The sequence below is a fragment of the Rhinatrema bivittatum genome, chromosome 8 (genome assembly GCF_901001135.1).
Source record: "Rhinatrema bivittatum chromosome 8, aRhiBiv1.1, whole genome shotgun sequence".
NCBI classification, from domain to species: Eukaryota; Metazoa; Chordata; class Amphibia; order Gymnophiona; family Rhinatrematidae; genus Rhinatrema; species Rhinatrema bivittatum.
Window position 1 is genome coordinate 218,579,246 of NC_042622.1, and position 23,589 is coordinate 218,602,834.

The window sequence follows — 23,589 nt, forward strand, 5'->3', positions numbered from 1 at the left end:
CCGTGGCACTCACCAGAAGCAGCAGTAGAAGCTAAGCTCTATACTTATGGTCCTCTTCCTTAGTGCCCATGTCTCTTACACACACACCATACCAGTCATGCCCCCATGACCAGTTTCTGTCTCACACACCAATCATCTCCCAAACAGTCTTTGGCACACACACACACACACACACCAGTCACCTTCCTGAACAGTTTCTCATGCCATACACACACACAGGCTTCCCACTCCCATGTTCTACTTATACATATATGGGCTTCACTCATAACAACTTTCTCTGTCTCTCACACACACACACACACGCACCAGTCTCACTCCCATGCTTGTTCTCTCCACATGCACAGGCTTCTCATTCCCATAATCACTTTCTTCTCTCACACACACTCACCAGTCTCTCACTCCCATGTTCTCTTTCAGATATACAGGCTTCTCCCTCCCATGATGTGTCTCACACCCCCAGGTTTCTCACTCCCATGCTCACTCTTCACGGGCACAAGCTTCTCATTCCCATAATCACTTTCTCTGTTACACACACACCAGTCTCTCTCATTTACATGCTCACTCTCCACGTGCACAGGCTTCTCATTCCCTGAATCACATTCTCTCACATTCACACACACCAGTCTCTCTCACACACACCATCACCTTACCAAGCAGTCTCTCTCTCTCATGCATGCACACTCACCCAGGTTTCTCACTCCCATGCTTTCTTTCACCCCCACAACACCAGGCTTCTTACACCCATGCTTTCCCACATACCCAGACTTCTCACTTCCATGCTTTCTCACGCACACATCCAGTCACCTCCCTGAGCAATCACTTTCATTGTCTCACACACATCAGCTCTCTGACCAGTCACACACAGGCTGGCTGCTTCTCTCTCTCTCTCACTTCCTCTCCCCACCCCGGAGCACAAATGGGAGCTGCAGCAGCCCCCGCAGGCCAAGAAGGAAGAATCCCATCGGCCGCGGGAGGCTCATGCTGCAGACTCCTTTCTCGATTACCGGCTGCTTCAATTGCTCGGGGGCCGATGCTACAGCCGCCGCTGCTACTTTCACGCGGCACGGCTCTTTCTTCCCGCGCACCGCTCCGTGTATCACTTCCTGTTCCGGGTCATGGGAGGGGGGCAGGTGCGGGAAGAAGAAAAGGCCAGCCGCAGGTGCCACAGCTTCCTCTAACACTGCTGCTGTTCCCACTGGGCTTGAACGTGCTGACAGCCCGGCGGCAACGGCAGCGGGAGAGAGCGGGAGCGCGCGCGACACACCTGCCGGTGCCGTGGACCGGCAAAAAACTCCCACGGCCCGGTCCTTGGGGACCCCTGAACTAGAAAACCCAGAGTTGGTTTCCCCTGAACTGGAAACCTACAGAACTCCAGCCCCAACAACCTCTTAACTGCTTAACTCAAACTTAACTGTCGCAATTGGCAAGGAAAACAATAGCTAGCAGATAAATACCAGGAAAATCAGTCTTGGCAGTAGCAATGGGGTGGGTCTCTGGACTGATTATGGTATTACAGGAACAAAAAATTAGCAGGTACAAAGCTATTTTCCTTTCCTGAACATACCCAGATCAGTGGGATGTACCAAAGCAACCCTACACTGGGCAGGAACCCAAAAGACTACTTTTGGTGAAAATGTTGAGCAGGTATCGTCCTGTGCTTGAACATCTAATTGGTAATGCTTGGTAAAAAAAAGTATGAAATGAGGATCACACTGCAGCTCCCCCAGAACAGACAGTACCCAAAGGGTGCTTGTGCTCTAGTTGAAAGGAAAATTAGTTTCTTACCTGATAATTTTCGTTCCTGTAGTACCTAGGATCAGTCCAGACTGCTGGGTTATGCCTCCCGTCCAGCAGATGGAGTCAGAGAAAAGCTGAAAAGCACCCTCTAGATATACTGGTGTGCCACCTGCGATCCCTCAGTATAAAGAATATCAAAGCAGAATGAATCATAGAAACATCCACTCCTGCTGAATAGTAAACTCATTTAACTCAACCAATGACTAGATCAAGTAGGCCTAGTGCTCTGAAAACACAAACTTGTCTCCCTATATGAAAATAGAAAACCCTGTATAGCTTGCCTGAAACTACGCAACACCACGTATTCCGATACTCTGCAGCTGCAGGAACTATAAGGAGACAAAGGAACAGAAAGAAATACGAGCGGACTCTCCAGTAGCAAACAGACTTGGGCGGGCGTCTGGACTGATCCTAGGTATTACAGGAACAAAAATTCCGGTAAGAAACTAATTTCTTTCCCTGTACATACCAGGATCAGTTCAGACTGCTGGGATGGGACCCAGAGAGTCCTGCTTGAGTCACAGTGCTACCAAAAGAATCCGCCGACTGATCACGGATATCTAACTGATAATGTCGAGCGAATGTATGCAAGGACTTCCAAGTGGCTGCCCTGCAAATCTCTTGGGGAGACACAAACTGAGTTTCAGCCCATGATGCTGCCTGAGAACGAAGAGAGTGAGCCTTAAGCCCATCCGGTACAAGCCGTCCACACCCAATGTGGAAGCAATCTCGCTTTTCAACAAGCGGGTGACAGTCTTGGAAGCCTGAAGACCCTTCTTGGGCCCATGCCACAAAAATAGATGATCCGACCGCCAAAAATCATTAGTCACCTCCAAGTACCGCAGAAGTGCCTGAACATCCAAACGCCTCAGATCCCGACCTTGAGAAGAGCGGATATCCTCAGAGAAGGCAGGTAATTCCACCACCTGATTGACGTGGAAGGCCGAAACCACCTTAGGCAAGAAAGATGGTACCGTGTGCAGGGAGACCTCGGATTCAGATATATGCAAAAACGGCTCCCTGCACGACAATGCCTGATGTTCTGAAACGCGACGTGCTGAAGAAATAGCCACTAGAAATACTGTCTTGAGAGTTAAATCCTTCAAAGTGGCTCTCTTGATAGGTTCAAATGGAGAAGCGCAGAGACCGCGGAGAACCAAATTCAAGCTCCAGGATGAACAGGGGGGATGCAAATTCCTAACCCCGCATAAAAAACGAGCAACGTCCGGGTGGCAGCAAGAGAAGAACCATCAATCCTTCCCCTCAGACAGCCCAGGGCTGCTACCTGCACGAGAAGCAAACTGTAAGCTAAGCCCTTTTTCAAACTGTCCTGCAAAAACATGAGAATATGCTCCAGAGGCCCTCCGTGGTGACAGCTTTAACCTACTGCACCAAGAATCAAAGACCTTCCAAACTAGCATAGGCGAGAGACAGAGGCCTTGCTTGCCCTGAGAAGAGTAGAAATCACCACTTCCGGGTAACCCTTCTTTCTCAGTTGTCTCCGCTCATAAGCCAAGCCACTAGACATAAGCGATCCGCCAGATGGAAAGATACTGGGCCTTGACTCAGAAGATTCAGGAGATGACCGAGATGCAATGGACTGTCCACCACCAGATTGACCAGATCCGCAAACTACGGCCTTCTTGGCCACTCCGGGGCCACTAGAATTACCAGACTCCGGTGAGATTCGATGCATCTTAACACCTTTCCCACTAGGGGCCACGGGGGAACACAAAGGAGGATGCGTGGAGGCCATGGAAGTACCAGCGCATCCACCCTTTCTGATCCGTGTTCCCTCCTTCGACTGAAGAAGCGAGCTGCTTTGGTGTTTTGCCAAGTCGCCATTAAATCCAAGCGTGGTGTCCAACATCGAGTTATGAGTTGCATCGCCTCGGCCAACAGTTCCCACTCTCCTAGATCCAGGTGTTGTCGACTGAGAAAATATGCCTGAACATTGTCCACGCCTGCGATGTGTGAGACCGCGATGCAGGTCAGATTGCGTTCCGCCCAGGCCATTAACAAAGTCGCTTCGGCAGCCACCGGGCGACTTTTGCCTCCTTGCCTGTTTATGTCACGGTGGTTGCGTTGTCTGATAGAATTCCCGATGGTGCACCATCAGGAGGAGTTGACAGAAGGCCAGACGAACTGCCCGGGTCTCCAAGCGATTGATGGACCATCGTCCCTGCACTGCTCGGGACCGACAGACCACCCCCCAGCCGGATAGACTGGCATCCGTCATAACAATGATCCAAGGTGGAGGTTCCAAGTCCACCCCCTGAAGGAGATGGTCAGGTATTAACCACCAACTGAGACTGGACCGTGCCGGCTCCAGCAAGAGCATGTTGTAGTCCTCTGACTTGGGATCCCAGTGGGAAAGCAGTGACCCCTGCAAAGGGCGCATATGAGCAAAGGCCCAAGGGACCATTTCCAGAGTAGAAGCCATATGCCCGAGTACCTGTAAATAATCCCAGGCTGTAGGCAATGGCAGTTCCAACAGGTTCTGCACCTGAGCCATTAAATTGACCACTCATTGTCATGGAAGAAACACTTTGCCCACTGAGGTATGGAATCGGGCTCCCAGAAACTCCAGGTGTTGAGCTGGGGTTAGATGGCTCTTCGGGAAGTTGATCACTCAACCTAGCGCCTGTAGTTGCTCCACCACTGACTGAACCGCTAGCTTGCACAGAGCTTCCAACTTGGCCCTTATGAGCCAATCGTCCAGATAGGGATGCACTAGTATCCCTTGGTGGCAAAGAGAAGCCGCGACCACCACCAATACTTTGGTGAAAATTCTGGGGGCTGTCACCTAACTGAACGGCAGGGTGCAAAACTGATAATGGTCCCTCAGAACCATGAACCTCAGAAATCTGATGGTGCTCCTGGATTCCAGTGTGGAGATATACCTCGGTTAGATACAAAGAAGCCAAAAATTCTTCCTTGTGGACGGCCGCAATGACAGATCTCAGCGTCTCCATGCGAAAAAGCGGAACGCACAAAGCTCTGTTGACCTGTTTCAAGTCCAAGATCGGTCGGAATGTTCTTTCCTTCTTTGGAACCATGAAGTAAATGGAATACCAACCAGTCCAACTCTCGGCAGGTGGGACTGGGACCACCGCTCCCAGCACCCGTAAACGGTCCAACATCTGCGCAATAACTTGTGCTTTGCCAGGGGGCCGCAAGGGGACACAAGAAAGATCTCAGAGCGGGCGAGCAAAATCCAAAACGTAACCGTGACTTATGTTGAGGACCCACTGGTCTGATGTTATCTTGACCCATTCCTCCCAAAACAGGGACAGGCGACCCCCCGATTAAAGGAACGGAGAAATGGGCCGGCGCTGCTTCATTGTGCCATCTTATTGGGGGTAAAGGCATGCGATGCCACTGAACGTTGAGGCAGTCTGCCACGAAAGGAGTACGTCCAAGCCTGTGACCGAATCGCCTGTTTTGTCTGTGCGGAGGAAACACCCCTCCCCGCACAGAACCATCGTTGACCACGAAAACGGCCTCTGAAATTCCCAAAAGTGCGAAACTGCTTGGGCTTGTCCTCTGGCAACTTGTAGACCTTAGTGTCACCCAAGTCCTTAATGAGCTGCTCCAGCTAGTCTCCGAACCACCATTTCCCCTTAAAGGGGGAAGGAACCTAATATGGACTTGGAGGAAGCATCTGCAGACCAGTGACGAAGCCATATCAAGCGCCTTGCAGATACTGCCGAGGACATAGTGCGGGCAGAAGTCCGAAGGAGATAATATAAGGCGTTTGCAGTATATGCAACTGCAGATTCCATGCGGTTCGCCTGCTCCGCCTCTTCAGGCGGTAGGTCCTGGGCCGTAAGCAATTGCTGTACCCAAAGAAGTGTAGCCCTCTGCATGAGGCTGCTACAGACCGCGGCCCGGATACCTAATGCAGAAACTTCAAAAATGCGCTTCAACAAAACCTCCAGCTTCCTATCCTGGAGATCCTTAAGCGCTGCTCCCCGTCACGGGAATAGTAGTATGTTTAATGACAGCCGTAACCGCCGAGTCCACTTTGGGTAGCTTGAGAAGATCTAATGACTCAGCCAGGAGGGAGTACAGCTTCTCTATAGCCCTGCTAACCCTTAATGAGACCTCTGGAAAATCCCATTCCCTAGATACTATCTGAAATAATTTTGGATGAAATGGGGAAGATCTGAGGGGGTCCCTTAATTCCTGCCAAAACAAAATCTCCTGGGGAAACATCTGTTTCCAGTGGGGGGCGGGGGCCAGAATCTCAAGGTCTTTCAAGACCTGTGGGATTAAGGGATCCAGCTCGTCCTTACCAAAGGAACTGAGGATCTGGGGGTCATCCCCTTCAACCGGGACATTTCCCTCTAAATCACCCCCTACATCTTGAATCAAGGGGTCTAGGAATGGGACAGCTGGCTCTGCATCCCCCGGATTTACTGGCAGACTGGGACAATGAACCCCTGCATTCCCAGCGCCTGCAGCGGACTTGAGAGACTTTAGGGGGAGAGGGACCTGCATCCTCCCAGCCAGCCTCTGCCTCTAGGAAGGCTTGATGCATCAGCAGAACAAACCGAAGAAAATGGCACGTGCCTTTTTAAAGCAGTCTCCGCGGGTCGGGGGTTTATGCGCTGTGGAATCACCATCTCACTGTGGGCTGAGGGTGGGAGGAGAATCAGGAGGGAAATCCCCTCCGACACTGCATCCTTGCTTCTTGGCATGGGAAAGATGGCTGCGAAAGGGGGGACCCGCGGGCAGCTCTCAGCCTCAGAGAGGGTTCCTCGCCTCCGGGAGGGCAACGGGAGCAGAGACCCTCTGGAGAGAGCCACGCCCCCGACTCCCTACAGGCCAATGCTCGTGGAATAGCAGCCCGAAGCTGCTAGAGCAGGAAAACAAAAGCGCATGAAAACAGCAGAGCTGTGACAGAGGTAAAATAAAAGACACGCCGGGTGACCAGGCCACCCCCTCTGGAGTCCCAGGACCCTAGCATGGCAGGCCGGGGCCAACAAAGTGATCAAACAGCCTGCCTCCAACAGGACTTACTGTATGCTTTTTTTTGTTTTTTTATAAAAGTAAAATCAGATCCCTGCTTCTTTCCTGTGATAGTTGAGCCCCCTTCAGAGGTGAAACACCCCTGGAATATACATTCGGGGGGAGTGACCGGCCCACCGGTGAATACTCCCCCTGGTCCCAAGGGATCACTATCTCCGGGAAATAGGCCTTAGGGCCCTGCCAAGCATGTGAAAAGAAAGGACAGAAACCAAACCTATCCACTGATCTAACTACCTTAAACAAAAGAAATTGATCTAGTCAAAGGTCAGCAAAAAGTCAAACCTGAATAACCAAACTCAAATTTAGAAAAGATCAGGACCGCAGGTTATGCCTCTCAATCTGGAGTCAGAGATATACTGAGGGATCGCAGGTGGCACACCAGTATATCTAGGGGGTGCTTTTCAGCTTCTCTGACTCCATCTGCTGGACAGGAGGCATAACCCAGCAGTCTGGACTGATCCTAGTATGTACAGGGAATGAGCTTTAAGCGATGGTGCAACCCTTACAGATATAGGTTGAACAAATAGCCTCTGAACTAATGGGCCAAAGTAGCTTTCTATGCTTTCGCCCCTTTCTTCGCTCTGACCAGCACAGATGGTCTGATCCAAAGAAAGTTGGTAATCTTCAAACATAACAGGCAACAGCAATTGTCTAGAAGTCAGATCTCTACCCTCTGCCTCTTCACGACCACTCTGGAAACCCTGGTAATTCGACTAATTCACATGGCAGGTAGAAACCACTTGGCAAAAAAAAAAAACCCACCCACACACACTAAGTTGAGGTTCCAATGTGGACACCTTTTGAATCTGAGGTCTCACATGTTTCACCCCCTTGAGGAAATGGATGACATCTGGATGAGAGACCAACAGCTTGCACTGCACCTTGCTGCTGAGTCAACCCAAAGCAGAAACATGAACCTGAAGCAAACTATAAGCCAAACCCTTGGACAAGTCCTGCTGCAGAAAGGACAAAATATGTGCAACAGATGCCAGAGGATCCAGCTGCTGCACACTAGGACTCAAACCTTCCAAACCCCGACATAAGATATTGAAGTAGAAGAGCATCCAGCCTGGAGAAGGGTAGAAATAACTGGCTCCAAACCACCTCTCAAAAGCCAAGCTGCAAGACAAAAGTAATCCTCCCAATCCAAAAATATGGGACCTTGCTGCAGTAATCCCTGCAAATGAACCAGCTGAGGTGGTTAGTCCACAAGCCACAGATGCAGCCACTCCAGCACCACAAACTGGATGCACTTCTAAGTGCCTTTCTTCAGTGCTGCCACCACAACCACCATAATTTTGGAGAATGTTCTGGGGCGATGGACAGGCCGAAAGTCACTCGGAACGACTGCCTAGTACCACTAAGCATAGGTAACTGTTGGTCTTATCAGATTGGAATGATGGTAGACCTATAAGAGGTCCAGGAAGGTTAAGAACTCTCCTGGTAGTACTGCCATGACAGAGCAAGGAGTTTCCATGCAGAAACGAATTATAAGAAAATGTTTTACATGCTAATTTTCGTTCCTGTAGTACCATGGATCAGTCCAGACGGTGGATTATGTCCCCTGTCCAGCAGGTGGAGTCAGACCAAAACTTCAGAGGGAGGTACCACCTAAGCCTGCACCCCCTCTATGCCTCTTCAGTATATAAACTATCAAAGCCATAGAAGAGAGAAAACTGAGGGATCAAGTAAACCAAGTTAGAGGAAACACTAAATCCTGAAATCGAAATAGTAAAATGCAACTGGTGAAACAATGGCAACTTGCTAAACAGAACTGTAAGAAACTGCTCCACAGGAGAATAGCACACAACTAGGAGAGTCACAGACATAAGAAAAAATAGAGTAGATCCCCTGAGAAAAAACCCAACTAATCTGAGGGAGGTCTTCTGGACTGATCCATGGTACTACAGGAACTACAGGTAAGGAATAATTTTCTTTTCCCTGTACATACTAGGATCAGCCTAGACTGTGGGATGTACCAAAGCTGCCCTACTGAGGGTGGGCCATAGATAGCCCTGCTTGAATGACTGTCGCCAAACGAACCAGAAGTCAACAACGGAACGTCCAGACTGTTGTGTCGAGCAAAAGTATGTAGCGACTTCCAAGTAGCCACCCTGCAAATTTCCTGCGATGAAACCGAAAGGCTCTCCGCCCAGGATGTCACCTGAGCACGTAGAGAATGAGCCCTGACCCACATCAGGGGATTTCTTTCCTGTGCCAGTATGTTGCCGCGATGGCCTCCTTCAGCCAGCAAGCGATCGTCACCTTAGATGCCAGGTGCCCTCTTAGGTCCCGACCAGAGAACAAAAAGATTATCTGAAAGCCAAAACTCACTGGTAGCCTCTAGGTACCGCAGCAAGCAGTGCTTAACATCAAGCTTGCAGAGGTCTCGAGACTCAGCCGCTGAGGAGGGCAGTTCCATCATCTGATTCAGGTGAAAGGATGAAACCACTTTGGGCAGGAATGAGAGTACTGTGCGCAAAGTGACCCCCGAGTCGGTGAAATGAAGATACGGTTTCCCTGCAGGACAACACTTAGTTCATAGACCTGACGGGCTGAAGATATGGCCACCAGGAAGACAGTCTTGAGAGTGAGGTCCTTGAGCGTAGCCGTCTGTAGAACCAGACTGAGGCTCCAAGAGGGACAAGGGTGTTGGAATGGAGGCTTCAAATGCTTTGCCCCCTTAAGGAAACAGACGACATCCGGATGCGAGGAGAGAGGAAGTTCCGTCCCCTGGCGAAGCAAGGCTCTTAAGGCCACGATATGTACTCTGAGTTGTAAGCCAAACCCTTTTCCAATCCTGCCTGAACAAACAGGAGAATCTGGTACATGGACATGTGTGCTGGTTGTGTAGCCTGAGCCGTGCACCATGTCTCGAAGACACTCCACACCCGGACGTAGGCAGAGGTGGACTTTTCGTGCATGCAGGAGGGTCAAGATCACAGCCTCCGGGTAACCACAGTCTCAACTTGCGCCTCTCAAAAGCCAAGCCGCAAGACAAGCGAGCTGCCTAGTCGAAAAATATTGGCCCTTAACGAAGGAGGCGAGGAAGATGTCTGAGACGCAGGGGCCCGTCCTTTGCCAGGTTGAGGAGATCTTGGAACCATGGCTGGAGAGGCCACTCCGGAGCCATTAGAATTACTGTGCCAGGGTGGTTCTCGATCCTTCGTAGGACCCTGCCCACTAGAGGCCAGGGAGGAAAACACAGAAGATGGCGGGGCCACGACAACACCAGTGCATCGATGCCCTCTGCGCAGTGTTCTCTTCTGCAACTGAAGAAGTGAGGGGCCTTGGCATTGTGGGCCGTCACCATGCTTCAGAACCTGGAGCAGACAAGATGGTTGCCGCACCCGCGCAGAGATGGGACAGGCCTCTGCCTGCGAGCTGCCTGATCGCTCCTCGAGCCACGAGGCAGGGGAAAAAACCCCGCCAAGAAATCGGCCTCTGCGAAGGCCCCCCCCTTGCAACACGACCCACCTGACATTAAAAGCGTGTGAAAAAATGAAAGGCAGCTGGGTGAAGTAATCCACCCCCTCCAGAGGCTCGAGAGACTACGGCAGGCTAGGGCTGAAGAAAAGGTCTGAATACCCTTTTAAATGTACCCTTTTTTTTTGAAAGGGCCACCAAGCAAGGGAACACCTCCCTGATACTTTAGCACAAGCTAGCATCCACCAGAGGAATTTTATCGTCTCTGGGCTGGTATAGAAGGGGGAGGAGTGACCAGCCCACCGGTAAATACTTCCCCCAGCTCACCAGGTAGGGACACAATCTCTGGGTAAAAAGACTAAGGACACTATCAGTACACTTGCCTTCCCTGACTATTTATATTGATATATATATTTTTTTTAATCAAGATTGATCTAGCCAAAGGTCTAAGGGATATCTCAAATGCCAAACCTTTCCCAATGTACAGGATTATCATGGAATTTGACAAGGAACAGGACCGGCAGGTTATGCTTTCCATCATCTGCTGGAGCCAGAGAAATACTGAAGGATTGCAGGTGGCACACTGGTATATCTAAAGTGTGCTTTTCAGCTTCTCTGGCTCCATCTGCTGGAAGGGAGACATAACCCAGCAGTCTGGACTGATCCTGATACATACAGGGAAGAGGGAATTACCCTCACTGCCATGCTCTGTTCTACACCCGCTCCCTTTTCAGGGGGTTAAGTCCAAACTGGGTCAGCTACTGGACAGAGGCTGTCTCAGCCACTCCCTTTCCCAGGAGCTAAGTCCACGCCAGGACAGAAGCTTACTTCTGAGGGATCTCTGAAGTCACCTCAGGAAACTGACTGGGGGAGGGACCCTTAGGTATCACCACAGGAGAACGGGGCTCATATTGGAGGTATGTTTTTCTTTGTTTCTTATTTAAATTTGGAGTTTGGTTTTCTAATGCTGTGCAAGCGTGTGTGAAGTCCCGAACTGCTATGGAGACAGAAAAAACTGGAGTGCAGCGCCTCGTGCATGGGTATATGTAGTGCTGACGTCAGATTGAAATCTGACTGTCTCCAACTGCTATCAGGAGCACACTATACCCATTGGTCCTGAGTCCATCTGCTACATGCTAGGAAAAAAGAAAATTATTACTTACCTGCTAATTTTCGTTCCTGTAGTACCATGGATCAGTCCAGACCGTGGGTTATGTCCCCATTCCAGCAGATGGAGTCAGCCAAAGCTTTGAGGGGGCGTCACCATAAGTACTACTACCCCCTCTGCAGGAGTTCAGTATCGAGTATATCAAAGCCCGAGTAAACAAACAAACCCCCGTATTGGATCAAGTTTAAAGTGAACGGCAACAAACAGCCGCATAACCAAAGAATGAACTGTAACCCTCCCACCAATGGTTAGGAGGACATGAATACAGCGTGCCAACCCCAAAAGGGACTGCGAAACACAGTGAGAACTGAGAAATCGTGAAAAACAGGAATGATCACTATCGCCCCATAGAAGACAGCTGAGCAGGATTACAACCCAAATGCGGTGGGCGTCTGGACTGATCCATGGTACTACAGGAACGAAAATTAGCAGGTAAGTAATAATTTTCTTTTCCCTGTACGTACCTGGATCAGTCCAGACCGTGGGATGTACCCAAGCTTCCCTAAACCGGGTGGGGTCCTGCGAGGCCTGCTCGGAGAACCTGCTCGCCAAAATGCCCAGAGACAGAAGAGGCGAGGTGTAGACGATAGTGTCTCGAGAACGTATGTAGCGACTTCCAGGTGGCCACACGACAGATTTCCTGTGGGGAGACTGAACGAGTCTCCGCCCAGGAAGCCGCCTGAGAACGCGTAGAATGCGCTACGATGCCGGGCGGGGGAGTCCGCCCCGCCCCAATGTAAGAAGCGGCAATGCTGGCTTTCAGCCATCGAGCCACGGTAGTCTTTGAGGCCTGGGAACCCTTCCGAGGACCGGACCAAAGTACGAAGAGATGGTCGGAAGTCCGGAACTCATTCGTAGCCTCCAGATAGATACGCAGAGTGCGCTTGACATCCAGAAGTCGGAGAGCCCTCGGTTCAGACGACAAGAAAGACGGCAGTTCCACCGTCTGATTCACATGGAACGCAGACACCACCTTCGGAAGGAAGGAGGGAACAGTGCGGAGCGAAACTCCGGAGTCAGAGAAGCGGAGATAGGGTTCTCTACACGACAGGGCCTGCAGTTCCGAGATGCGTCGAGCGGAGCAAATGGCCACCAGAAACACTGTCTTGAGAGTGAGGTCCTTAATCGTCGCATTGCGCAATGGTTCGAACGGAGGTTCCAACAGAGCGGAGCACGAGGTTAAGACTCCAAGCGGGACAAGGTTCCCGGACAGGAGGTCGCAAGTGCTTGACACCCTTGAGGAAACGCATAATATCCGGGTGCTGAAGCAGGGAGCCCCCGTCGCGCAGGAGCGACCCAAGGGCAGCCACCTGAACTCTTAGTGAATTATAGGCGAGCCCCTTGTCTACCCCCGCTTGTAGAAACTGAAGGATCTGAGGAACCGAAGCCTTTGTGGGTCTCGTGTTCTGGTCGGTGCACCACAGTTCGAAAACCTTCCAGACCCGAACGTAGGTCGCCGACGTCGAAGTCTTCCTGGAACGCAAGAGCGTTGACACTACTGCCTCCTGGTAACCTCGGCGGCGGAGACGTTGCCTCTCAAAAGCCAGGCCGCAAGACAGAAGAGTTCTGCCTGGTCGAAAAATGCCGGGCCCTGATGCAGGAGGCGAGGGAGATGTCCCAGGCGGATGGGGCCGTCGATCACCAGTTGGAGAAGGTCCGCAAACCAGGGTCTCCGTGGCCATTCTGGTGCGACGAAGATCACGAGTCCCCGATGAGCTTCTATTCTGCGGAGTAGTCTTCCCACCAGAGGCCATGGCGGGAACGCGTAGAGAAGAAGATGGTCTGGCCACGGGAGCACCAGAGCATCCACACCTTCTGCTCCTCGCTCTCTTCGACAACTGAAGAAACGGGGAGCCTTTGCGTTTTGTGCGGACGCCATTAGATCCATGTGGGGAGTTCCCCACCGGCGAACAAGTAGCTGCATCGCCTCGGAGAGGGACCATTCCCCGGGGTCCAGGCGCTGGCGACTGAGGAAATCCGCCTGAACGTTGTCCACGCCCGCGATGTGCGAGGCCGCCAGATGGACCAGATGTCGTTCCGCCCACTGCATCAGCATGGCTGCTTCGAGCGCGACCTGCGAGTGCCGCCCTGCCGGTTGATGTAGGCCACCGTGGTCGCGTTGTCAGATAGGACCCGAACCTCCCGATTCCGTAGGAGTGGTAGGAAGTGGCGCAAAGCTAGTCTGACCGCCCTGGTCTCCAGACAATTGATGGACCACGTTCCCTGCGCAGAGCTGCGTTCGCAGACCGCCCCCCAGCCTACGAGACTGGCATCGGTGGTGACCACCACCCAATGTGGGAGATCGAGGGACACGCCGCGAGCCAGATTCTCCGGATCCATCCACCAGCTGAAGCTGTTCCTGGCCACCTGTGGAAGGGGAAGGAGCACCTGGTAGTCCTGCGAGAGAGGTTTCCAGCGGGATAGAAGCGCCCTTTGGAGGGGCCGGAGGTGAGCAAACGCCCACGGGACCATGTCGATGGTGGAGCCCATCACCCCCAGGAGCTGCAGGTAGTCCCATGAGGTGGGAACTGGTAATGCAGAGAACCGCTGTATGTGTTCCCGCAAGGCAAGCGCCTTGTCCTGTCGTAGAAAGACCGCGCTCAGACGAGTGTCGAAAGTCGCCCCCAAAAAATCCAAGCGCTGTGAGGGTATGAGGGAACTCTTGGAGAAGTTCACTACCCATCCCAGGGACTGCAGGAACTATTACCCTGGACACCGCCGCCTGACCAAGTGTGAAAGATTTCGCTCGAATGAGCCAATCGTCCAGGTAAGGATGAACCAGAATACCCTCCTTCCGAAGGGCGGCCGCCACGACCACCATGATCTTGGTGAAGGTGCGCGGTGCCGTCGCCAATCCAAACGGGAGCGCTACAAACTGGAAGTGTTGGTCCAGAATCTTGAACCGGAGAAGACGATGATGCTCCCGACGGATGGGGATATGAAGGTAGGCCTCAGTCAGGTCCAAGGAGGCCAGGAACTCCCCTCGATGCACTGCCGCAATCACCGAGCGCAGTGTTTCCATCCGGAATCGGACCACCCGGAGGGATTTGTTGACTTCCTTCAAGTCCAGGATGGGTCTGTGGGAGCCGTCCTTCTTTGGAACCACGAAGTAGATGGAATAATGGCCCAAGCCCACCTCTCCGGAGGGCACGGGCACAATGGCTCCTATCTCCCGAAGACGGTTCAGTGTTGACTGCACCGCCCTTCGCTTGGAGGCTGAGCCACAGGGGGAGAAGATGAACCTTCCCTGCGGGGCGCGGACAAATTCCAACGCGTAGCCGTGTTCTATGGTATCCAGGACCCACTGGTCCGAAGTGATCCACGCCCACTCCTTGTAGAACGCCAGCCGCCCTCCAATCCTGGGGACGGTGGAGTGGGCGAGCCGAACATCATTGGGAGGACTTAGGAGAGGGCTGCCCTGATCCGGAGGCGGGACGCGCGGGCCTGCGCCCACGAAAGGAGCGCGACCAGGGCTGTGACCTGGTGGCGGAGGACCTGGGGGCCGCCGGCCTGTAATTCCTGTAGCGCCGTTGCGCCCTGGTTCGTGAAGACGAGAACGCCCTGGAGGGCCGGTACCTGTCCTCCGGCAGACGATGGACCGCGTTCTCCCCCAGGGACTTGATGAGCTGGTCCAAGTCCTCCCCGAACAGGAACTTACCCCTGAAAGGCAGGGACCCCAGGCTCGACTTGCAGGACGTATCCGCCGCCCAGTTGCGGAGCCATAGGAGCCGACGTGCCGCCATTACCGAGACCATTGATCAAGCCAGGACCCGAAACAGGTCGTAGGAGGCATCAGCCCCATACGCCACCGCAGCTTCCAGCCGATCCGCCTGGGCGGCCTCTCCGGCCGGCAGAACCTGAGAGGTGAGAAGCTGTTGCACCCAGAGGAGGCTCGCCCTCTGCGCTAGTGAGCTGCACATCACCGCCCGCATCCCCAGCGTGGAGACCTCGAAGACCCTCTTGAGGAAAACTTCCAGCTTGCGATCCTGCGTATCCCGTAAGGCTGCGCCACCCGTGACAGGTATGGTCGTCCTCTTCGTGACTGCCGACACCGCGGAGTCCACTTTCGGTACCTTGATGAGATCCAGAAAATCCTCCGGCAGCGGATACAGCTTTTCCATAGCACGACTGACCTTGAGGGAAGCCTCGGGAGCATCCCATTCCCTAGTGAGGAGCTGCAGGAATGACTCGTGGATGGGGAACGCCCGAGCCCTCGGACGAAGGGCTGCCAGCACCGGGTCACCTTTCTTAGCCGAAGTGACGACAGTGGGCGCTACGGGAGCTGGTGGATCCGGCGGTGGATCGAGGTCTAACTCCTGGATGATTTGCGGGATAAGCTCCTCCAGCTCTTCCCGCTGGAAGAGACGCAGCGTGCGCGGGTCGTCCCACTCAGCCGAGGAGTCCCCTTGCGCCAAATCCACCAGGTCCGGCCCCGGGGACGCTGGGCCCGGCCCCCCGCCTCCGACTCCCACGGGAAGCCAGTTGCGGGCGGGAGGCTGGGGGGCCCCCACTCCCGCCGGGACGGGGGGGGCCTGAGGGGGAGACGAGGGCCACGGGACCTTAGCGGGGGGCAGACCCGCGGGGGCGTCCAGGCCCTGTAGATATGCAGTGTGCATCAGCAGTATAAATTCCGGGGAAAACCCCGGCCTACCCGAGGGGGCCCCGGAGGGGGGGGGACCCCGTGGGACCCCTGTCCACCAGATCCGGTTCCGGCAACAAGCTCGGGGGGAACCCTCGGGGGAATCCCTGTCCTCCCGCGCTGCCTGAGTCCCCTCAGGGCGCAGGGAATGCAATATGGCCGCCGTTCCCGCCAAGAATGGGGGAGGGGCCGGCCCGCACCGCCCGGGCAAGCCTGCCAAAAAGGAAAAATCGTCCCGGGACCGCGACGTGCCTTCCCCCCCCCCGGGGAGGCACCGAGCGCAGATCCCTTCGCGCAAAATGCGCGATCCCGGTTCGCCGCAGGCCGAACAACGCGACGGCCGCGGCATCGGGAGCGCTAGCGAAAACGGAGCCGGCAGGCAAAAAAAAATAAATCAGAAAGCCGCGGTGGGGGGCCGAGAGGAGAGACGCCGGTGCGGGGGGCCCGATCGGCCTGCACTGCCCGCCGGCTGAAAAACGGCGCCACGGGGGGCCTTCCTGGCCTCACAACCTGCCGAAGAGCTCCCTGCTCCAGCCCACGAGGAGCCGGCAAGATGGCCGCGGGAGAGGGAGAAAACGCTGGGAGGCCGGTCCCACCGGCCGCCGCGTCCAAATAAGCTGCAAAAGAAAAATACAGCAAAAAACCAATACAACTTACCCCGGTGTACAACAGACTAGTCGCCGGGAAAGGAGAGAGAGAGACAGAGAGACAGCACCAAAAGGAAGCCACGCCTCTCCAATTAAACCAATTAACTTTAAAAAAAAAAAAAAAAAAAAAACAAACTTGATCCAAAACAACTAAATATAACAGACAGAGAAGAAAAAAAAACCCAATCAAGGGAACAATGGTTACAGGTAATCGGGAGGAAGCCCAGATTCCCCTACTCGCATCTGCTGGAGTCAGAAGATACTGAACTCCTGCAGAGGGGGTAGTAGTACTTATGGTGACGCCCCCTCAAAGCTTTGGCTGACTCCATCTGCTGGAATGGGGACAAAACCTCTGCAGATGATTCAAAATGCGGCAGCAAGATTGTTAACCAGTACCAGCCGCTACGATCACATATCACCAATTCTCAGGAACCTACACTGGTTACCAGTAAATTACAGAATTCTATACAAATCAATCACCTTAATCCATAAAACCATCCATCATCAACTTCAACTTGACCTGGAAATACCTTTAAAACTCTACTCTTCTATCAGACCAACTAGAGACATTTACAAGGGCACTCTTAATGTTCCCCCCACTAAAGTCACACGCCTCGCTACGACCAAAGACAGAGCCTTTTCGATAGCAGGCCCATCGAACCTCAGACTGGAGCTATGCCTTTTAACTTTCAGAAAAAGACTTAAAACCTGGCTCTTTCAACAAGCCTTCCCTGAACCACCAGACAATCACTAGTTGGCCTTCATTCCTACCCGGTCTGGCACTCCGTTTCTCAAAGAAAAAAATAAATGGACTCTGAGACATTCAGGTTAAAGCACCGTCTTTAAGTTTCTAACTTGTACACTCTTTGGTAAAATTTATTTTACCGGCCTATCTTCTTTCCAGCTTGTTGCAAGCTTCCAAGTTCTCTCCCCCCTGTTGATTGTAACTTTGACTTATTCCTACTTATTGTTATCTTTCGTTTACGTGAATCTGTTACTCTAGTTTTTCCCTTTGTTAAATTGTAAACCGATCCGATATTATTTATTTATTTATTTTAGATTTTTATATACCGGTGTTCCTATATGAAATAAAGATCACATCGGTTTACATTGAAACAGAACATGAAAATTGCCAAAAGGCATTACATAGAACAAGGTTATGAAACTTGGAACAGTGTATATAAGTTCAAAATTTAACAATAACGTTGTAACATTGATGACCAAAAGATAAAGGAGAAAAAAAAAAAAAAAAAGACTTAAACAATTAAGTTGACAGGTCTTATTGAGCATAAAAATTATAACGTATAAGTGAGAAAGTCTCAAGTGTCCTGCAGCAAGAGATTAGATACCGAAGTAGGTAGTGGTATGGAAAATGGGGGTTTGTGAAGAAGATATGTTCTTGCTGGTTGGAGGGGAAAAAATGATGATCATGGTCCTGGAAAAGCTTGGCTAAAGAGCCAGGTTTTAAGTTTTTTTTTGAATGAAGAGTGGCAGAACTCAAGCCGAATGTCTGGTGGGAGCGCATTCCATTGAATGGGGCCTGCTGTAGATATGGCACGTTTATGATGCGAGGATTTTGTTGAAGGTACATAGAGTGTGCCTTTATATGCTCCTCTGATGGGTCTAGAGGAGGAGTGAGGGCGTAGTTGGTTACATAATTGAAGAGGAGAGATATTGTGAATGGATTTATGAATTACGGTGAGTACTTTATATAGGATCCTTTGCTTTATAGGCAGCCAGTGGAGGAGCTTGAGAATGGGGGTGATGTGATCTCTTTTATTCGTATTGGTAAGGATTCTGGCTGCAGAGTTCTGTAGCATTTGGAGGGGTTTGATGGATGAATATGGAAGGCCAAAGAGAAGCGAATTGCAATAGTCGACTTTTGATAGAATAATGGCTTGTAGGACCATCCGAAAATCGTTGAAATAAAGAAGAGGCTTCAATTTTTTTAAGACTTGTAACTTATAAAAACAGTCTTTGGTGGTTGTGCTTATGAATTTTTTAAAATTGAGCTGATTGTCTAGCATGATACCTAGATCTCGAACATGTGGTGAGTGATTTAATATGGGAGTGGATGAGTTGAGTAGGTCAGCTGGGTTTAGAAGTTTGATGTTGATGTCTTGATTGATGATTAGGATCTCAGTTTTGTTGTTGTTAAGAATGAGGCAAAGGCTGGAGAGAAGATGATTGATCTGTTGCAAACAATTGTTCCAGTGAGCCAAGGTTTTTTTGTAAGGATTCTGAGATTGGGATGAGTATCTGGATGTCATCCGCGTAGAGATAGTGAGTTAGGTTTAGTTTAGTAAGTAGATGACAGAGGTAAGAGGTAAATGTTGAAGAGGGTAGGGGAAAGGGAGGAACCCTGAGGGACCCCCCGGTTGGAAGGGATCGGTTGTGATTCTTTGTTGTTAATCTTTACTTTGAATTGTCTATTTGCTAGGAAGGATTTGAACCAGCTGAAGACTGTTCCTTTAATGCCTATATCTGCCAGACATTTTAATAGAGATGAATGGTTGACAGTGTCAAAGGCTGCAGAGAGATCTAGTAGTATCAAAAGATGTGGTTGTTTTTTGTCCATATTAGATAGAATAGAATCGGTAAGAGAGATAAGGAGAGATTCAGTGCTTAACGATTTCCGAAAGCCATACTGGGAAGATACAAGAATGTTGTTTTCTTCCAAATATTCAGATAGTTGTTTATTGACTATCTTTTCCATAATTTTGGCGATCAATGGCAGATTAGCTATTGGGCGGAAGTTAGCTGGATCTGTGGTTGGAAGGTTAGGTTTTTTAAGTAGAGGTTTGAGAATGGCTAATTTAAGTTGGTCAGGAACTAGACCCTGGGTAATTTACTATGAAGGTCGGTATAAAAAACTGTTAAATAAATAAATAAATAAATAACCCACGGTCTGGACTGATCCAGGTACATACAGGGAACTAAATTTTATTAATTTTATAAATTTTATTAATATTCTGTCAGATAATAAAATGCATCCAATCTTTGCTGTCTAGCTTAAGTTTTCCACTCCATGCATTCTTTTAAAATGCTCTTGTTCTCTGCCTTATTTTTCCTTCAAGTGGATATTTTAATACCCTTCCTTTTTGCTCTTCAAGTTTTTACTGCTCTTAATTTCTCCTCCTCTCTCCTGGATCCCCTCTCTTCCCCCATCTATCAACTAGTCCTTGCCGTCATGTTTTCATCCAGTATATTCTCCCTAGCCCATCCCAGCTTCGATCTTTGCTTCTCTTAACCCTCCAAACTCTCTCCATGCCACCCAAGAGCCTCTCCCTGCTCTGAAAGGTGAGCATACCATCCTTTCCCCGCCCCCAAGTTCACACATACCCTCCCCAGTTCCCAATCCCAGAGCACCCTGGCCTTCAACTAATCTTGCTCACTCAGCAGGAGCAGCACTTAAAATCCTGACCTGTGTGGGTCCAGTCTTACTGACATAAGCTACATGAATTCCATACATCTTGACAGCTGGTGAAAGTGCAACAGGAGTGGAGAAGATAAGCCAAGTTCTACATTGCTTAGACAATGGGCAAGCTCAATTGTGTGCTGTCACCTTCCTGGGAGCTGCTACCCTGTACAAATGTATAGTGGGTCATGCTAGCCCTGGAAATAAGAGCACCAATATAAACAGTGGTAACTTCTGCATTGGGGAGAGGCAGGGGCCTGGCTAGTATTAACAGCCCTGAACAGAGAAACCATTGGTTTATCACTCTTCCCTGCCCTCACAGAGGATTTACCAAACCCACCCAACTCACCTTTCCATTCATGGCCATTATAGCATCCTTGGCATCCGCTGGATTCTCAAAGGTGACAAAACCAAATCCTCGAGACCTCTGAGTCTCTCTGTCCTTGACCACAATAACTGAAAGGAAAATACGTTGGCTCAACATCAAATAAGTCTATTTTTGGGCACCTTCCCAAATCTTCCCACAGGGAACGGCAGCAACACATCTACCTCCCTGGCACACCCTCCTTGTATATAAATCCACACCGTTTTACATAAGTTTTTTTTACATACCCCACTTGTTACTTCTCTTGTTCCTTTTTGAATTATGCTTTACTTTCTCCTGCTCGTTTTCTAGTCACAACTACTTGTTATTGCCCCCTCTCCCCCTGCCCTGTTTTATGTACTCTGCTTTCCTAGCTTTTTTAGTTGCAATGTAAACCAGTACGATGTTTGTTTACTAATGTCGGTATAAAAAAAAAAAAGCACCAAATAAAATAAATCTATTGCCAATCTGCATCTCAGAGACTAGCAAATAACGAAGCTAGGAAAAAAGTCCAAGAGGCAGTGAAAGAATTAAGAAAAAAAAAAAAAAAAGAGGGCTGCAAATAAACATGAACCAAATTAACAGGTCGATACACCAAGGCCGCGTTAGAAAGAGTGCGGCAGTCCCGGGCGCACCCTCGTTCCCCGCACGCACAGTCCTGCTCACATACCGCTCGATGCAAATTGCTTGCAAATGCAAGCCGCGTCTGCGAAGCATTAGGCCCGCAAAAGAAAATTATTACTTACCTGCTAATTTTCGTTCCTGTAGTACCATGGATCAGTCCAGACCGTGGGTTATGTCCCCAATCCAGCAGATGGAGTCAGCCAAAGCTTTGAGGGGGCGTCACCATAAGTAGAACTACCCCCTCTGCAGGAGTTCAGTATCGAGTATATCAAAGCCCGAGTAGAAAAACCGAACCCCCTCATTGAATCAAGTTTATAGAAATCGGCAACAACCAGCCATGTAACTGTAGTAACAAACTAACAGTGAGCGTCCTACAACGTGTAGGAGGCTGCAGAGACAACAAGTCAACTTGTGAGGAGCTGGGACAACAGTGAAAAACTGACAAGTGGTGAAGTACAGATACCCTTACCGTTCCCACGAGCAAGGTGGAGCAGGATTAGAAAACCCAACAGTGGTGGGCGTCTGGACTGATCCATGGTACTACAGGAACGAAAATTAGCAGGTAAGTAATAATTTTCTTTTCCCTGTACGTATCTGGATCAGTCCAGACCGTGGGATGTACCCAAGCTTCCCTAAATCGGGTGGGGTCCTGCGAGGCCTGCTCGGAGAACCTGTTCACCAAAATGTCCCGTGGCTGAAGAGGCGAGGTGTAGGCGATAATGCCTCGCGAACGTATGCAACGACTTCCAGGTAGCCGCCCGACAGATCTCCTGGGGTGAGACCGAGCGAACCTCCGCCCAGGAGGCCGCCTGAGACCTTGTAGAATGCGCTACAATGCCGGGCGGAGGCGTCCGCCCCGCCCCAACATAGGAAGCGGCAATACCCGCCTTCAGCCATCTTGCAACTGTTGTCTTGGAGGCCTGGGAGCCTTTCTTCGGACCGGACCAAAGGACAAACAGATGATCGGAAGTCCGGAACTTGTTGGTAGCCTCCAGATAGAAACGCAGCGTGCGTTGGACATCCAAGAATCGAAGAGACTTCGGCTCGGAGGCGGAGAAGGACGGCAACTCCACCGTCTGGTTCACATGAAAGGCAGAGACCACCTTCGGTAGGAAGGAAGGGACGGTCCGAATCGAAACTCCAGAGTCGGAGAAACGGAGGTAGGGCTCCCTGCACGACAGAGCCTGTAGCTCTGATATACGCCGAGCGGAACAGATTGCCACCAAAAATACCGCCTTGAGGGTGAGATCCTTAAGTGTCGCGGTGCGCAAAGGCTCGAACGGAGGCCCCGACAGGGCACGAAGCACCAGGTTGAGACTCCAGGAGGGACAAGGATCCCGTAGCGGAGGCCGTAGATGTTTGACACCCTTGAGGAAACGGGCAATGTCCGTGTGCTGCAAGAGAGCTCCCCCATCACGCAACAGCGAACCAAGAGCGGCCACTTGAACCCTCAACGAGTTGTAGGCTAGTCCCTTGTCCACCCCGGCTTGTAGGAACTGAAGGATCTGAGGGACCGAAGCCGTTGTGGGACTGGTGTCCTGGCTGGCACACCACAGCTCGAACACCTTCCAGACTCGAACGTAGGCCACCGACGTGGACATCTTGCGCGCCCGCAGCAGCGTAGATATTACCGCCTCCGGGTACCCCCTGCGCCGGAGGAGTCGCCTCTCAAAAGCCAGGCCGCAAGACAGAAGAGTTCTGCCTGCTCGAAAAATACCGGGCCCTGGTGTAAGAGGAAGGGGAGGTGCCCCAGCCTGATCGGGCCGTCGACCACCAGCTGCAGCAGGTCCGCGAACCAGGGTCGCCTGGGCCATTCCGGGGCGACGAAGATCACAGCCCCCCCGATGTCCTTCTATTCTGCGGAGCATCCGTCCCACTAGGGGCCACAGTGGAAATGCGTAGAGCAGCAGATGTGCCGGCCATGGGAGCGCCAGGGCGTCCACCCCCTCCGCCCCGCGTTCTCTTCGCCGGCTGAAGAAGCGGGGAGCCTTGGCGTTTAGAGCGGATGCCATCAGGTCTAGGTGGGGGGCCCCCCACCGATGGACGAGGAGTTGCATCGCCTCGGACAGAGACCACTCCCCGGGATCCAGCCGTTGGCGACTGAGGAAGTCCGCTTGAACATTGTCCACTCCGGCGATGTGTGACGCTGCTAACCGGACGAGATGACGCTCCGCCCATTGCATGAGCAGCGCTGCTTCCAGCGCGACCTGTGGGCTGCGCATGCCTCCTTGGCGATTGATGTAGGCCACGGTGGTCACGTTGTCCGATAGCACTCTGACTTCCCGGTTTCGGAGGAGCGGGAGAAAATGCCGCAGGGCGAGTCTGACCGCCCTGGTCTCCAGACGGTTGATGGACCATGTCGCCTCCACCGCCGACCACGTTCCTTGCGTGGCGCTGCGATCGCAGACCGCGCCCCAGCCCCGCTAGACTGGCATCGGTGGTTACCACCACCCAATCCGGTAGGTCGAGGGA

General features: G+C 51.6%; 1 protein-coding gene across 4 annotated transcripts in view; it reads right to left on the reverse strand.

Annotated features, from left to right (window-relative positions):
* The window catches only part of LOC115097458 (cold-inducible RNA-binding protein-like), an 81,467-nt gene that overhangs the window by 52,592 nt on the left and 5,286 nt on the right, over positions 1–23,589 (reverse strand). For all 4 annotated transcript variants that reach the window (XM_029613302.1, XM_029613301.1, XM_029613300.1 and 1 more), the window contains exon 3: positions 20,479–20,585. In XM_029613302.1, coding sequence (XP_029469162.1) covers positions 20,479–20,585 — 107 coding nt within the window. The remainder of the gene's footprint in view (positions 1–20,478; positions 20,586–23,589) is intronic.